Source organism: Plasmodium inui, assembly GCF_000524495.1.
Source record: "Plasmodium inui San Antonio 1 unplaced genomic scaffold supercont1.6, whole genome shotgun sequence".
Taxonomy (NCBI): domain Eukaryota; phylum Apicomplexa; class Aconoidasida; order Haemosporida; family Plasmodiidae; genus Plasmodium; species Plasmodium inui.
In genome coordinates, this window is record NW_008481840.1 from 439,111 (window position 1) to 455,639 (window position 16,529).

The window sequence follows — 16,529 nt, forward strand, 5'->3', positions numbered from 1 at the left end:
GGTAACCAGGGGGGAGCCGTCTCACCCTACTCTTTCAATTCACCATGTTGACACTCCATTTTTTTTGCCCAACGCGGCGCACCCTCTTCGATAGCTGGGCCTGTATGGACGTACCATGTTTGTCCTCAACCGAGTAAAAGGAGTGAAGGAAGTGGAGCCGAATCTATGCATATGCTGCAAAAACAAGAATGTCCTTTTTTTCAACAGACCCGAATTTGAATCCTTGTTAAAAAATATGGATATCATAAAGCATCAACTGCAGGAGTTCGCAAAAAAGCTCTGACGAAGAGGAAGTGGTGGCGATGGCGTTTTTTTCTACGCAGTGGCGCATGTCTACGTTTAGCCTGATTGCGAAGGCCGCACGTGATTGTGTCCCCCGTATTTTCTTGCACATGGCACTACATAAGCGCAGTGCATGTTATTACGGTCAGCACCGAGCGGCATGTGCCGATATGCCCTTGTATATCTTCATTGATCGGTTGCGATGGTTGGCTTATTAGCTGCGGCCACTTCACAAACAATGGGGTGAAAGTTTCTCCTCATTTGGGCTCCTCACGTGGGTACACAAATAGGTGTACGCGGAGCTACTTACGGGTGGTACCTTTTTTTTTTTTTTGTTGCGTTTGAATGTTAATAACGTTGTGTGCCACTTCGCCCGTTTTTTCACGCTGCCCTTCTTTTTGTGCCAATCAATATTCATCCCTCAGCGTATTCTTCCGAGGGGCAAGAAAACGGTACGTGACCAGCAGAGAGAGAGAAAAAAAAATATATGCATGTATTATGTATGTATGTACCTATGTATATAAAATGGTAGGAGGAACAAGTAGGGAAGCACGAAAATTATAGAAATGAGCAAAAACAAAACAGCACAGGGGCTGCAACTTGTCAGTTTTTTCCCAGTTTCTTTTTCAAACTTGGAACATTTGGCAATTTGCAATTTGCAATTGGTAGTTGACAGTTGGCCAGTTGGCCATTGGCGGCGAATTTCTCTCATATCCTTTTTGCCCCCCACCGAAACTTTTCCTTCCCCAATGCTATCGTAGAGCAAAATCATTTTTAAACATATCGTCTGGCGCAAGAAAGAAAAGGATAAAAAAAAAATGTATAGAGAAGGGCAAACAATGAACAAACGCAAGATGGGGAATACAACATACGGGCATTTCAACACGGCGAAAAATGTCACTCGTGAGAGCACATAAATGTGACTATTAGCCGTTAGCACCATTTTGTAGTGTCTAGCAGCGACATTTAAAAAGTGAAAAAAAAGGCAAAGTGGGGGGGTGAATTTAAGCCAAAGCGAGGTGAAGCAAAAGAGAAGTGGGGGAACGGCGAATCAGACCCAAATCGAAGGGGAGGCATAGCAAAGGGGGAAAAACAGAGGACAGCGCGAAATGCCTACCTGCTTGAACCGCGGCGTACCACGCGTACACTCTTTTGTTGTACCCGCGCAATGAATGTACCATTCGGGGAAAGATAGAATATATTTACACGCACAAAATGAAGGACACCAATCTGTTGAATAACCCCTTGGATGTATACAAAAAAGAGGCAACCAATGGGGACGATGTGAAGGCGACAAAGAAAGGCCACGCGAAAGAGGACAGAAGAAAGGACGAAGAGAAGTTCCTCCATGCTGACTCGCTAAGTGACATTTCAATCTCGACCGTGAGCAACAGCACAGGCATCGACTCAGATTTATATATGAATGTTATCCGGAAAATTAAAAAAGAAAAAAGGCAAAGGAGACGAGAACGGGAAAGGGAGCGGAAGAACACCCGGAAGAGGAAACGGGGAAGCAGGTCAAGGAGCAGAACGAGGAGCAGCAGTAGAAGCGCTAGAAGCGGAAAAGAGGATCAACGGGAGCATCAGCAGGTGCTGGTGGACGAAATGGACGAGCACGAAGTAGGCACACAGAAGGAGCAGAAAGTAAACCAAAAGGAAGAACAAAAAGTAGGAAAATGCAAAGAGCGAGAGAATGATAGCAAGGAGGATATCACAAAAAGGGACAAAAGGGAAGACAGAAAAGAATCCAAAAGGGAGCGCGAAGGGGTGAGCGAAGGCGACCATAAAAAGGAGCACAGAAAGGACGGAAGGAAGGATAGCTATGGGGAGCAAAGAAAAAATGACGACCAAGCAGAAGACAGGAAGAAGAGGAAAAAGAAAGAGTCCACACACGAGAATAGGTCCAATGAAGACAAAAGGACGAAAAGGAAAAGGAGTTCCAAGGAAAGCTACGATAGCGACAGAAGGCACAGGAAGCAAAAGGATGCAGACAGGAAAAAAAAACACAAAAGGTCCAGATCGAGGACAAGAAGGTGAGTGTTCCATGCGTCAACAATAAAGCTTTGTTGAATAAAAAAAAGGGCGCCACTGTATTGTGCAGGAAGTCTCTCCATAGTGAAGCCTACATGACATGGTATACCACTAGAGGAGATGTAATGCGGCGAAACATGGTTTAACGTCACGCGCCCTAGTGTGACATGTGTTCATTTTCTCCCCTATGCGTTTCACTCCCTCGTAGCTCTTACGACGAACCGATTCCCAAGGACCCCTTCAATCCCCTCCTCCTGGCGTACGAGAAGAAGAAAAAGCACAGGCACAAGTAACACCCAAAAAAAAAATATTAAAAAGGTTGAAAATAGTGTAAGTTAGTTTTGCACTAATGGATGCTTACAAATTGTAAGAACCCACAGTGAATACACATATTTTTTTTATTTTTATTTATTTTTTTTTTTTTTTTTCCCTTTTCCCCCCTGAGGCAGGAAAATGAGCGATGAAGGATCGATCGCCAGCGATAGGTGGAGGCACGACAGGTAACGAAAATCCCCGTGATAAGTCTACCTTTCGATCAGGAGAAATGGCACCTCAAAGCTTTTCCCATGTCTCCCTTTTCTGTTCTTAATACTTGCTTCACAATTTTTAACTCGTAGATATGAAAGCACATCTGGTGAGGAACCAGTTGCCCTTAGGGAAGCAAGACCAAATAAGTCTGACCCCAAAGTGGACTTGCAACACGTGAGGAAAAATTTGTGGAAGTCTAAGGCGGGGGTAAGAGAAGAAAGCGAATAAACGGAAAAGTGGGCACAATAAATGCGCAAAGTGGAAGAAGAAAAAAAAAAAAAAAAAAAAAAGACAAGGTTCACAAGTGAAGAAGAAATATCTCCCTGATTATTCTTCATAATGAAGCCTGTACAATTATCTTTTTTTTAGTGGTCACGTTTCAGCTGCTACTCCCTTAGCGGTTACTTTTCAGTTTACTTTTTCGTTTTCCTTTTTACAATTTTTTTTCCCTTTTTTGATTAACACCTTATGTGTTGCCTTCGCATAATGTTTTGTTTTTTTTAAAACGTTATCTCAGAGAGTCGAAAGGTTTGTCTGTGCACAGACTCATGCGCTGCCATGTAGCTCTGTGTGAATGGACACGCATACATCTATGTGCACATGCGGGCGTTTCGTGCCTAATATTTTCCGACTCCAAGGCACCTCCCGCATGACACACTCCATTAAACTCGCTATAACCGCCCGCATGCATGCGTTAAATTTATCGAAGTGGAAAAAATTTCTCTGGATGTTTGTGTGCTCTTCTTGTGGTATACCTCCAACGTCCTGAAATGAAAAACGGGAAGTCGCGCGAACTGGCGAGATAACAGCGACAAAGACAGTCACCAGTGCGATTTCCCCGCAAAAGGGCTCTCACCGCAGAGTGGTTGGGCGGACATAGCGCTCCCCTACAAGGTACTGCCCCACGCGGTGCTATCCCTCGCGAAAGTGATCACTTGAACACAGCGCAACCGAACCAAACGTGTAAAATATACTGCAGCTCAATTGGGAAAACGTTAAATGGATAAGCTATACGGAAACTATGACAAAGTATTTGAAAAATATAAAAACAACAATTTGTGCAAAAGAAAGAATGAAAAGGAAGAGATAGACCAGGGCAGCAAAAAGGAGGGCAAGGAAAAAAAGGGGCAGGAGAAGACGATGTCCGAGAAGAGGGGGCAGGAGAAGACGGTGCCCGAGAAGACTGCTCCCCAAAAGAAGGCTATAAAGCGAAACAATCCCCCTTGCAGCGAAGCCCCACAGGGCCTGTCAGCTCACCAAGAAAATGCGACGCCGGGTTTCCTTCCCGATTGTGCCCCCAAGGGTAAAAAGAATAACGACAGGAGCGGCAACAAAAGAGGAAACAGTGTGAGTGCTAGCCAAGTCAGCAATAACATGAATTGTAGCATAAACCCAGCTATAAACCCGAATCGTCACAGCGTCCCAAGCAACCACACTAGCTGCGCTAATCACCCGAGGGATCGGTCCGTAAATGAGTACAAAATCAGGAAAAAAGTGAGCATAGAAATAAACCAGAAAATTTACAGCGATTCTGAGAAGACACATTTTGATGATAAATCCTTTTTCAAAAACAATTTTGGAATATGCGAAAATAATCATCACAATCAGAATGTGAAAAAAAAAAAACTGAAAAATGATGACCAAAAGGCGAAAAAGATGTTAAACAAAAAAAACAAAACGAAGCTTTTTGTAAATTTGCTATTTGTCATGTACTATATATTCTTCCTTTTCCATTACATCATCGAAATTCAAGTAAATCAAATATACAACATCGTTATTAACACGTTTACAATTATAATCATCACCGTACTTTTAAGTTATATTCACTTTCTGCGCACACGCAATAAAACATTAAAAAAAATAATCTTCTACATAACTACGTACATAAATTTGCTGTATTGTTTGCACATTTACAACACCTTCACTTATTGGTTAAATATTTATCTCAACTTTACCATGAGTAAGAGGATTTATTTAAAATACAAAACATTATTTAAGAATGTTTCCTTTGTATTTTCCTACTTCAGTTTTGATGAAGTTTTTCTTTTTCTTTTAATTTTTTACGGCCTCTTTTTCGTCACCACTTCCATCTTAACCTTTACTCTGTTTTATTATATATACAACTTTATAAATTATTCCTTTTGAATTTGCTTTATCGGCGCGCGTGGCTGCCAGGTGCGCGGAGGCCCGTACGAGCCCCGCCACTGGAAAAACAGTCACATCATCATGCGAGTGGTGAAATATCGTAAAGAACAAACACATATAAGCGTAGGGACAACGGGGGGGAGGGAAAGAGGTAGTCCCCCTGAAAAATAACCATGGAGTGATCAAAAGGGGGAAAATTAACTGTCGCGAGTTATTCCCATATGCACGCATCAACATGAAAAAAAAAAAAATAAATGGATGCATGCATAAATGAATGCATAAATAAATTACAGCGCCGCTGTGCTAAACGGAACGATAGTCATCCTCGTTCGTCACCTCGAAATCCTTCGCCGTGTCTTCCCCAGTTTTGTCGTCGAAAATCTTCTCCTTGGACTTGCTCTTGTGTCTAGTTCTTCTGCTGGACTTTTTGTTCTTTCTCTTTTTCTGCTTTTCGTAATACTCGATGTAGCCAGTCTTCAGGTTTTTCAGTTTGGGGATACTGCAGGGGTACTGTTTGGGGGAGGGAGACGGCAGTAGCACATCAAAGGGGTACAAGAAAGTAGCACATCGAAGGGGTACAAGAAAGTAGCACATCGAAGGGGTACAAGAAAGTAGCACATGGACGGGGAACACGTCCTTGCACACGTGCCTCGCGCAAGCCCCTCCCCTTGCCTACCTTCGAACTCAATACATTCTGCGTGAAGAAGATGTTTTTAACGATATATTCCAGTGTACTTTCTACGAGGGGGAAAAATTCACCATGTCATAAAAAGATGACAAGGCACGGTTTTGTGTGTGACTGTGAAGGTGGGCAATATTGGTGGGACCACCCACCCGTTCACTCGTGAGTTTTTCTTTTCCTTTGAGGCTCTCTGCAACTCACCGCTGTCAACGTTGTAGTAACTTAAGATGATGTCGTCGATCCTTTTCAGGGTGTTCTTCTTCTTCTCTATTTTTTGGATTAACTTTTTGGCCTCCTCGCTCTGCGGGTTGTGCGAAGGATTCACAAGGGGCAACTTATAAGGAGAAGCAAAAACGGGGGGCAAAACGGGAGGCGAAACAGACGCAGTGACGACGTTGAAACGAATGCAGGGTTACATTAAAGTCCTGGTATGCCATAAGCATCATGACGTCATCAATCTCGCTAATGAGGGATGGCTGTGAGGGGGGTAGCGGGAAAAATGTTAGCGTGCATGGAATGCAACAAAGGTATACAAAAGTGCGCACATGCGAGTGAACAACTATGAGCAGAGCAATAAACGAAGGAATGGTAACAATGAAAACGAGTAAACAAACCAAGGGCATGCATGTGTAAGCTTCACGCGTACACCGCTATCCCCACGGGGACTCCCAAACCTTTTCGTTCACGTATGGGGCCAGCTCCTGCTGCGAATATAATATCGCCTCATTGATGTTATTCTGAAAGGGGGGTGGGAAAGGAAAAAAATATATCCATGTTAAGTGCACATACAAATGGAGCCGCTCCTCTATTGTGGACATCTGCGAGGAATAAACTGAATAGGCGTGGTTACTTTTGTTACTGCCCCGTTTACTCACGTTCAAAATTAATTTTAATAGTTGCTGCTTCTTGAGGAAAAAAACAAGGTCCTTATGCTTTTTTAAAATCTGGAAATTCAGATACGTGAAAGAAGGGAGCAGCATGATCAAGTGCTCGCAACGAGTAACTATATGCAAAAAACGGGGAAAGCTCAATAGGGTATAATGCGAGATAAAAAAGGACAAAATCATGGCTCACCCCCTTGTCTAAATTATTGATATGTTCTATGGCCTCCTCAATTTTGTTATTCATAATTTCATTTTGAATTAAGTAACGAATTTTTACTGTCTCTATTGGCATATCAGCTGTGAGGGAGGTTGACAAAAAAAGATGAAAAAAAAAAATGCCCACATTAGTTGTGCAGCTCAACATATTTAACTGTCTTCTGATTCCATAGTGACACATTTCTCCGTTGTCAAAGTTGTCTCAGTCAACTCGGTTGCGAAGGCAACAAAATGTGGCTCATATTTGGCGACAATTTCAAATTATCAGATCATGTGAAAAAAAAAAAAAAAATCAGTTCAAGGATGACATCAAGTATCATCATTCTACATAGTAGTACGACTTTGATTTTTATTTCTGCGCATAGAATCATCATTTTTTTTTACCCTAGTGTGACACTATTGTGAACTCTTTCACCATTTTATTTTGTTCTTTTGTTATTTTTTTTTTCTTTTCTTTTTTTTTTTTTTTTTCTTTTTTCATTCCATTTTTTCCCGTTTTGTAGAGAAACTTCACACGGGTCTAGTTTTACAGCATCCTGCCCGTTGCCCAGTTTGCGATCTCCCTTCTGCAGGCAACTCCCCCATGACGCTCATCTACGTACGCTTTACCCGGGCCTCCTTCTGAAACTCACTCGCAACATCATACATCCTGTGGACGCAAAAGAAATTCATAAGAACTTCGTTCAAATCATTTTCGTGTATTTTTGTATGTTCGAATTCTTTCAGCCAGTTTTTCCTGTGTAAATTCGAAAAAGACAGGTAAAAAAAAAAAAGAAAAGTTGCAAATAATTTGATGTCATAAACGTGTTTGCAGTGCATCAACTTTTGCGAATGAAAAAGCGTTCTGGTAAGCGAATAGGCCACACTTGCACAAGCAGCATAATAGCATGTGCCCACAAAACAATGCACAAATGTCTTACGCGTTCAGGTATACGTGATAGTTTTCGTCTACGGGATCTTCAATCATTTGGCGGCGGGCGAGGCGATGAATGCGATTTCGCAGCACAGACCAAAGCTTCCCCCTGCTTTGTAAACTCTGATCGTTACGTCCGTATGCGTGAACGTGTGAGTAAGAAATGGGCTCTTGGCGACAACACCCCCTTGTAGGTAAACAGACTGATGCGCACTTACGCAAATGGATTTTCTCCCCAAATGAGCTTCAAGTTTGTAAGCAAAATGTCAAACTTGGAAGAAAATGCAAAGTGGTGATCGGAGGAATGCTCTGTATACTCACAAGCCATGCAACAAAGGGAAGGATCGAAAAATTATCACAGGCGCATGCTCACCTTGTTAGTCATATGACTTCTTTCTCATGCGTTGGTCCCAATGGTACGAACATAATGGGCCCCTTTGTGTAAATATTCAAACTTGGCCGTATTGGCAAATTGAATGCACACAAAATGGGGCGCCGCATAAGTGCGTAAACACGTGTAAATATGCAGGGTATGCGTTCATATAACATTGTAACTTCCGTTCGAGGGAGCGGAAAAAAAAAAAGGAGAAAATGCTCATTCATCTTCCCTTTCGCAATGAAGCGCTTGGATTATAGATCGTAAAAGTTTTACCCGTATGTTAACAAAGCATCGAGCGTAGGAAGGGGGGCGGAACGAATACAAAAAAGAAAAAAAAAGAAAAAAAAAAAAAAATCCAAGAGGCGAATGACCTTACGGCATCACAACAGACTTTTCAGAAAAACGCGGCGAAAGGTGGCCAAAGATTGTCCAAGCGTGACGAAGTGAAATTTTCTTTCAAATAAACAGCACTACAATAGGGTTGAGCGTGTTGAGCCACTTGTAAGCGCGCCAGCTCTTAGCAAAGGTCCACAAAAAAAGAAATCTTCGAAAGGAACACCATCCGCATGTGTAGCTCCATTTTTTGCGAACAGCTTTATGTATATATGTATGGATAAACCTTCTTGATTAGTTTGTCTCCATCTTGCACTGGGGAAGTTTCCCGCTTCTTTCCGATTAGCCTTACCGTCAAACATTATTTTTTTGTGTGTAAAAAGGCGGGACTTTTTTAAAAATGTGGCACAGAGGTATACTGCACAAATGGGACGAATTCACCTTTGCAATTGTAGATGGCATGTCCACTTGAAATTTATGCGAAGCGTAACAGCATCCCATGTGGTTACCACTCTGCTTCTAATTTGCTGTTTTTTTTTCTCCCCCCCAATGCGCAGGAGTTCTGACCCTGCTTTGCAATTCGTGTCGATATGTTATTCACAGGTGGCACATTCCGTTACTCGGTACGTAAGGAGAGATTTTCCTCGTCAGAGTAGCCATTCGGAGTCGACGCAGTGCCAATGAGCAACAAGCGGCTTCACACTATGTTCTCACATTTGAGAAAAGTTCCAATGGTCATTCCTATGTCCGTTGTTCCCAATAACGTATGCACCCCATTTTGTGCGCACAAAACTTCAGGAGTCGATTGCAATGCCAACCCGAGGCACAAACAAGTTTTATCAAACCCGGCCCCCAGATCTAGAGGAATTCCCAAGTATTTAGAGAAGTACATTTTTTACAAGCAGGCGCCGAGGAACCCAAAATATAAATCGCAGTTTATCAATCTGTATACAGCAGGTTAGCAGGATGGTGGAGGCAGAGTAAAGCGACCAAATAAACCAGTGTGTTTTTAGTTCTTTTTCCTTTTGTTCTTTTTTTCAATTCATTTGACAGTGTCACCATGAGCTTTGTATGACCCATCCGTGGTGAAGACATATCTTCGGAAAGATCACTTTGTGGGGAATGGGTGCCCCGCCCCCTGCTTTCGTGCATTCAATTTTCTCATGAACATATTTAACTTTCCTTTTTTTGTTACTAACCCGTCCATTTCCTTCAGGTCGGAAGTACAGACAACAGATTAAGAAAACTGGTTAGGTGGAGGATCGTGGACAGAAAAGGTTTCACTTCCCCCAGAACGATTCGCTTTTTGCTCATTTTTTTTTTTTTCTTCAGTTTATATTAATTTACGAATAGTGTTATGAAATTCTTGTTTAGTTTAAACAATTAAAAAAATAAAAAAAAGGAAAAATCCTTTTTCTTTTTTGTTAAAGATGATTTTATTATCACATGGAAAAATAATAAAAAAAAAAGAAAAAAATGGAGGGTGCACAACACGGGTGTGGTGCTTCTTATTCGTTCTGTTCGTTGACAGAAAGGGGATTAAAAAGATTGGCAATTTTCACAGTGTGAGCAAAAAGTTGAATATGTTGTGAACAAGGGTACGGGAAGCGCAAGAGTAGACGCACCCGCTTCATATACACATTGCACTTCTCATAATGGAAATGACTGGCGTAAGGGGAAGCAGAACATCAGATCCGCTTCGGGACGGCACGCCTGCACGTAGCCTTCTGCGTTCATTTCTTCGTTCACTTCTGCTGAGTTTTATACGTACAGAGGAGACACCATCACGTAAGAAAGCGAATGCTTCCAAATGGTATTTAAAAATATGTTAAGATAAAACAAAGTACACGGTTGTTCACTTCAAAAGTGTGTCTGAGGTTGGTGCGCCACTGCGGAGGGTATACCCCTGTGGATGGTACACCCTCGTGGATATCCTCCATCTTCTCTTCATAAACATGGCTCTTTTGGACTAGAGAGATCTACGAATTATTTCTTTTTCTTTTATTTTCGGAATTATTTAAGTTATTTTGGTTAATTTCGTCATCATCGTCATCATCATTGTCGTCGGAATCCTCGTCATCATTGGAGTTATCAATTATTTCATCATCGTCATCATCGTCGTCACCATCATCATTTCCTCCATTGAAATTTCCATTCTTATAAAAATTATTGTTACCGTTGTTTACATTTCCGTCATCGGGAACTGGTTGTGCTTGTGGTTCTGGTAGTGGTGAATACGAGACCTCCTCCATGTACTCGGGTTCGGGTTCCGCCATAGGGAATGGAATTGGATTGCACAGGCATGAGTCGTTGCCCTCTTTCTTTACATACGAAATGAGGTTAAAAAAGGCAAAGGAAACGATGCACTTTTTAAGACCCATTTTGCAGGCTTCGTACATATACAGTGTATGAAAAAAATGGTTCTCCACAACGGAAGGGATAAGTACAAGCGGGCTCTCGGCGTTAAGAACAGGCACGACTTTGTCAGGTTATATGGAAAACCGATTTAAATGGGCGACGGCATAGAATATATGAACGTGTATATATGAACATACATGTGTGAGCATATATGTATGATCATATCTACACGAATACACGTGCGCGTGCGTTTTCGACAACTCCACAGTGAGCAATTTATAACGCGCCAGAGGGTGTACACATATATTCACTTGTACAAGCAAAAGTGCTCGCTTTCTGCAAAAACTTTCGAAGCGTCAATTTGGAAGGTAATAACTTGGAGGGGTGGCGAACAATTAGTAAAAAAAAAAAATAATTGCCCTTTCGATGACAATTTAACCGATTGAGGGTTATTACATTATGTTTTGCGCGAAAACGAAAATTGGGCGGTTAAACTTTTGCAGGGGAATCAAACTTGCGGCTTCTTTGGAGTAGGTTCGCTATTTTGCCTACCACTGGTAACGGTAATAAATCGACAAGGTGAGTGGTACGCAACTTGGTTTGGTAAATCGTTGCTCAATCGCTTTATCGATCTGCAGTTAATGCTTTATTGATCTTCCGTTTGCCAATTTTCTTTTTCGTGTGTCATTTCAAGTGGTCCAAAATTAACTCGCAAAATGCTGAGAATTTTTTTTTTCAACTGTTTCGCGAATTCATTGCTTTTTTAGCAAAGCATAAAAAAAGGGAACTTACAATAGTGGCAAAATGAGCAGGTTGCAATCGTGAAAAATTATTTCTTTCTTACGAAAAAATGTAATATAAGTAAAAACTCATGGTACATTTTTCTTATTTTGTAAATTTACCCAAATGTGAAGAAATTTTAATGATGCATGATTTTTCCGCGTAAAAAAAATATGATGAATTAATTGTATATATTTTTTTTTTTTTTTTCCTTATTTGAACCTTTTTTTTTGAAAAAAAAGTTACGAAAAAAAAAATGGACGCATATAATATTATTATATGTTACTACCCTCTAGTGCATGCGCCTTCGTTTACTGCCATATTATTTTCGCAAGAATACTTAAGGAAGTGGCCTCTCTAAGAATAGTTCTTTGTCTTGACAAGGCCCTAGGGCCAGCAGGTAAATGTATATTGTTATATATTATAATATATGATTATGGGCATATTTTGCCAAAGGCGCATGCTTTGTGATGGCTAAAATACCAGGAGCGGAGGAGGAAGAAGCAGATGAAGAAGTGGGACGACGAGGGGGGAGACATACCTACGATCGACTCAAATGGCATTTTTAATTTTCATGACAAGAGCATTTGGCCTTTCCGTTTCAGCAAAGCACATAAAATTATTCCATTCTGCAATTTTAAAGGAAAAAAACCACAAACGAGTAGTAGTACTTACTATAAAAAAAAAAGGGGGATGGCAAAAGAGGGTTAGGCCAATGACTTGGAATACATCCCTAAGGGATTCCCAAAAATTGCGCAATCATCGTCCAAACAAATGATGGATGGGAAAAAAGTTGTAATTACGTGTTGGTTTAGTTTGTCCCTTTGTGCAACCCAACAATGAGTATATATCCTTTGCCCCCTTGGTGTTACATTTAGTTTGATTCACCCCCCTTCTTGAGCGTGAGTATCATTTGTCAAAACTTGCTCTCGTGATATGGCTACGCAAACCACGCAAAAGACGTAAACCACGCAAATCACGTAAACTGCTCAAAGAGGGAGGGGATTTCTTAGGCCGTTCGTCCCCCCGTTGACAGATCGATGCTATTTATTGATGAAGAAAAACGCCTCTCTATGAAGACCCAACTTCACCTGTTTCGAGAAAGCGCCAAAATAAAGAAAAAATAAAAAAAAGAAAATTTTACAAGAGAGATCGAAACATACAGCATATTCTTTTCGAATCTGCTAAGAACGTAATCCTCTTGCGATTAAAAGAAAAAAAAAAAAGAAAGAAGAGTAATCTCCAAAGGTGGGTAAAAAATGAGCACAACTTCGAAAGAGGTGACACCATCTGTATACCACCACCTCAAAGATATCATTCGATAAATATGGGGGAACGTTGCGGTGACCCCGTCTTTCTGCTGCACCCGCGCGAGATAAACAAATTAAATGCGAAATAAAACCCCGTGTGGATTCGTGCAAATGAAAAAATTATGGTGTAGTTATTTGCCGTCAGCGCGTCTAAGTATAATCGAGGTTGAGGTAAACACGTACTGATATGGGGGCCCCCAATAAGGGTTGTAAGTAAACGCCAGTGATGCGCAAATTAGGAGATAACTGAGGATAATTTTTTTTTTTTTCCTTTTCACTCTTCACCATGTGTATACGTATAATACACATGTTAACCTATGTTTACAGAAAAAAAAAAGAACAAAATTGCTCTATTTGAAGGCAGCATATGTACTGTTTTACGCTGCCATTTTTAATGCGCTAAAAGGGGCGATCACTGGGATACTTCCCAAAGGTGATGGGATATCCCCCCCCTGCTGTTTTGCCCTTTGGACAGTTGGCCTAAGTGTTGCATATGTTTGATTCAAATCAAACACGCTGCTACTTCTGCTACTGCTACAGGTAGGCGTATTTGTGCGTAATAGCAGCACATGGATAGCAGAGTTCGTTTTTCTATTCCACAACAAAAGCGGGGTTCAAAAAATGTCAGCTGTATGTATGCCATGTGCGCATGTACGTGTCACACCGGTGGTGCTATTCACCTGGACGCTTTTCCATTTCGCGTCGTACGTTAGGGAGAAGTCGATGTTTCATTCCTCCGGTTGAGAAGCGAGATTTAAACGGTAAAAGGTGCGTGTTCGATGCTTGCTCACGTTGTGGCATATGCCAATATGTTGCTCCTTTGGCGGAGCAATTTTTCGCTTAAAATTGGTGAGTCTTTCCCGTTTTGGAAGGAACGTACTAACTTAGGGGAGCAGATGAAGGCTCGCCAAGCGGCTGAACATAACAACGTGGAAGTGTTTATCTGCGAAGGGGTCATTACGCCAATTCGCAAGCGGGATGTCACATTAACTGAGCGTTTATTTCCCCCCCCCAAGTTGAGCCTCCATCGAGCCCGTTGGAATGTACGCCTCTATTCTACGTTGGTATAATTTCCCCATTTTGGTAATACCCCCCCTTTGCTTGCATTTTCTTCTATGCATTTTTATTCACCATTTTGAAGGCTTACTGAGATCGGACAGCTTCAATTCCGCTGGGTTAAGCCAATTTGGCATCCACAACGCGTGTTTCGCACGACTGACGTAAGGTGTTTGGTCTTTCCCTTTCCCAGCGTGGGTTCCAACGCAGTGCGCGTTTTTTTTTTTTTTCTACTCATAAACGCTTTTTCCACGTGGACAACTGCACGTTTACGCGATAATGCAAACATGTACACATGCGTACAGCGTGGATGATACATGTATAGAGGCGTACTATGTGAATACCTCCATACGTACATTTACATTCAGATCACCTTCAAAATATGGGCAGCCTCCTTTGGGCAACTCCAAACGTGCTACAAGCAGCGAAGCGCACCCTCCTTTTTACATCCCCCGTGCGGCTAACAATTTTATTTTACAAAAGGGAGAACAAAAAATGGAGCCAAAAAAAGGCAATTTTTTTGGGGTGGGCCCTTTTTTTTTGCGAATTTTTTTTTTTTTTGTTTCCTTGCCAGACCAAGAAAGCTTACTCTCTGTGACGCGACTTTTTAATTTTTTCTTTCTTGCCGTACGTTAATAGCGCCATATGTAGTGCCTGCCCGTTCGTTCATTTTATATATAGAAGTGGTATATACGTAAGGGTAAGAAGTACATTTATTATACTCGCGCTTTCTACGTATATGTACAATACCGTCGTAACTTTGTGGTGAAGCGCAGATACCACCACCACGGCAACGTAGCATCACAGGATAGCTGAAGAGAAAAAGAAAAGGACGAAAGATGGATACAGACGTAGTGGTAAACGAGAAATTTGACTTTATAATGCTAAACATTGCCAAAGAATGTGGAGACATTAACAGTTTGATGAACCATTTTTTCTCCTTCCTGTTGCGTAAAACAGACTTTATTACAAATTCGAAGAACATAGAACAATGTGAAGAGATCGTTTTGAAAACGCTGAGGAAGTACTACAAACGGAAGGACGAATATTTGATGAAATTAAAAAAGGAATACGAAAAAATGGATGAAGAAAAGAAAAAAATCTACGAAAGGGAACACAGTAACGGTAATAGTAGGAAAGACCAAGTGAATGAAAAAAGGAAAAATACAAATTTGAAAATGAACAATAATGTGAAAAACGGAACGTCAACATCTGCTTTGGACAACATGCAGGAGGAGAAGCGTGTCGTCGAAATTGACGAGGATGGAATAATGGGAGACGAAGAGTTAGCCATTAATCAACACCTTCCGAACGGAAAAGGGGACTCCAAGAAAGACAGAGGTGAAAAGAGAACCACTCCCATAAGTGAATATTCCGCCAAAGGGAAAGGGAAGAACGATCGGAAGGCAAATAAATCAGAGGATTCGGACGATGACACTAATGATGAACCACCCAAGGGAAATGGTGGAAAAACAGAAAAATACACATGGACGCAAACTATAAACAGTCTTGATATGTACATAAATCTGGACCAGAAGGTAAAAACGAAGGACATAAAGTTAGAAATAACTTACAAAAAATTGTATGTGAATGTTAAAAACGAAGTTATTATTGATGGAGAATTTTATAAACATATAAAACCAGAGGACTCCATTTGGACCTTGGAAGATAACAGGGTTATCCATGTGTGCATTGAAAAGCTAAACGGAATGGAGTGGTGGTCTACGGTTATAAAGGGCGACTCCGAAATTGACGTTAAGAAAATCGTTCCAGAGAACTCCAGGATGGAGGACCTCGATGCAGAGACTCGGTCGGTGGTGGAAAAAATGCTCTACGACCAGAGGCAGAAGGCTATGAATTTGCCCACGTCCGATGAACAGAAGAAGTTTGAAATTTTTGAGAAGTTCAAGAAAATGCACCCCGAGATGGACTTTTCCAAGGCCAACATCAACTACGGCAGTTCCAACCCGAACAGCATGTTCTTCGGCCGGTAGCCCCACACCACACGCGCAGCTGTGCTCTGCACACATACATATATGTATAGATATGAATACATATATGTATATGCACCTGTGTGTATTTTTTTTTTTTCGAAACGTGCGTACATGCCTGTTTTAATAACCCCCGCGGGCTTCCACTCCCCAGCCCGCATCATGCGTATGTGAAAATTCCCTCCACAAAATAACACGCCTAGGGAGACGAGCGATGTGAAAAAAAAATGTACTCACCGTCTTAATTTTAATCAAATTTTAAACATTCGTCAACGTGGAAAACCTCGTTTCGCCTCCGAAGAGAAGGGGTGTTACCGCCCCGTATTCACAGCTAAGTGAGGGCAGAAAAGGGCGACGATCCGACAATGGCTAAATAAAGGTGGACCGATGTGCCGTTGAACAAAGATACGGGGATTCACAGTGGTCTCGCTAGGCCTCTCCCCTTAAAGTCGCGCGCGCGTAGGCACATCTTCACACCGTTTCGGCTAATTAAAGAAAGAAAAATAAAATGCAGCAAAATAAGGGCAGCAAAATAGGGGCAGCAAAATAAGCACGGCGAAATAAGCGCGGCTAAATAAACGAAGCAAGGTAGAATAAATCAAAATGAAGAAAAATACAATAAAGTACAATCATGGAATCGC

At 41.5% G+C, this 16,529-nt stretch overlaps 7 protein-coding genes across 7 annotated transcripts in view; 5 read left to right on the forward strand and 2 right to left on the reverse strand.

Moving 5' to 3' along the window:
* Positions 1–283, forward strand: part of C922_01851 (hypothetical protein) — a gene marked incomplete at both ends in the record, with an annotated part of 1,102 nt that extends 819 nt beyond the window's left edge. Inside the window, one exon of the mRNA XM_008817454.1 lies at positions 95–283. Within this exon, the coding sequence (XP_008815676.1) occupies positions 95–283 (189 nt within the window). The remainder of the gene's footprint in view (positions 1–94) is intronic.
* Positions 284–1,497: 1,214 nt separating this feature from the next.
* On the forward strand, positions 1,498–3,069 carry C922_01852 (hypothetical protein; the record flags this gene model as incomplete). Its single annotated transcript, XM_008817455.1, has 4 exons — positions 1,498–2,315; positions 2,522–2,602; positions 2,763–2,813; positions 2,931–3,069. 4 exons carry the CDS (start codon positions 1,498–1,500, stop codon positions 3,067–3,069), a joined length of 1,089 nt encoding a protein of 362 aa, XP_008815677.1.
* A 771-nt stretch (positions 3,070–3,840) lies between these two features.
* C922_01853 (hypothetical protein) lies at positions 3,841–4,986 on the forward strand (the record flags this gene model as incomplete). Its single annotated transcript, XM_008817456.1, has 1 exon — positions 3,841–4,986. The coding sequence occupies one exon, from the start codon at positions 3,841–3,843 to the stop codon at positions 4,984–4,986; it is 1,146 nt and encodes a 381-aa protein (XP_008815678.1).
* A 303-nt stretch (positions 4,987–5,289) lies between these two features.
* C922_01854 (hypothetical protein) lies at positions 5,290–7,735 on the reverse strand (the record flags this gene model as incomplete). Its single annotated transcript, XM_008817457.1, has 9 exons — positions 5,290–5,496; positions 5,663–5,724; positions 5,870–5,969; positions 6,085–6,144; positions 6,343–6,405; positions 6,544–6,612; positions 6,743–6,849; positions 7,371–7,504; positions 7,689–7,735. 9 exons carry the CDS (start codon positions 7,733–7,735, stop codon positions 5,290–5,292), a joined length of 849 nt encoding a protein of 282 aa, XP_008815679.1.
* Positions 7,736–9,097: 1,362 nt separating this feature from the next.
* On the forward strand, positions 9,098–9,647 carry C922_01855 (hypothetical protein; the record flags this gene model as incomplete). Its single annotated transcript, XM_008817458.1, has 2 exons — positions 9,098–9,350; positions 9,610–9,647. 2 exons carry the CDS (start codon positions 9,098–9,100, stop codon positions 9,645–9,647), a joined length of 291 nt encoding a protein of 96 aa, XP_008815680.1.
* Positions 9,648–10,372: 725 nt separating this feature from the next.
* On the reverse strand, positions 10,373–10,774 carry C922_01856 (hypothetical protein; the record flags this gene model as incomplete). Its single annotated transcript, XM_008817459.1, has 1 exon — positions 10,373–10,774. The coding sequence occupies one exon, from the start codon at positions 10,772–10,774 to the stop codon at positions 10,373–10,375; it is 402 nt and encodes a 133-aa protein (XP_008815681.1).
* Positions 10,775–14,736: 3,962 nt separating this feature from the next.
* C922_01857 (hypothetical protein) lies at positions 14,737–15,891 on the forward strand (the record flags this gene model as incomplete). The annotated part of the gene is made up of 1 exon (XM_008817460.1): positions 14,737–15,891. One exon carries the CDS (start codon positions 14,737–14,739, stop codon positions 15,889–15,891), a length of 1,155 nt encoding a protein of 384 aa, XP_008815682.1.
* Between the last annotated feature and the right edge of the window lie 638 nt (positions 15,892–16,529).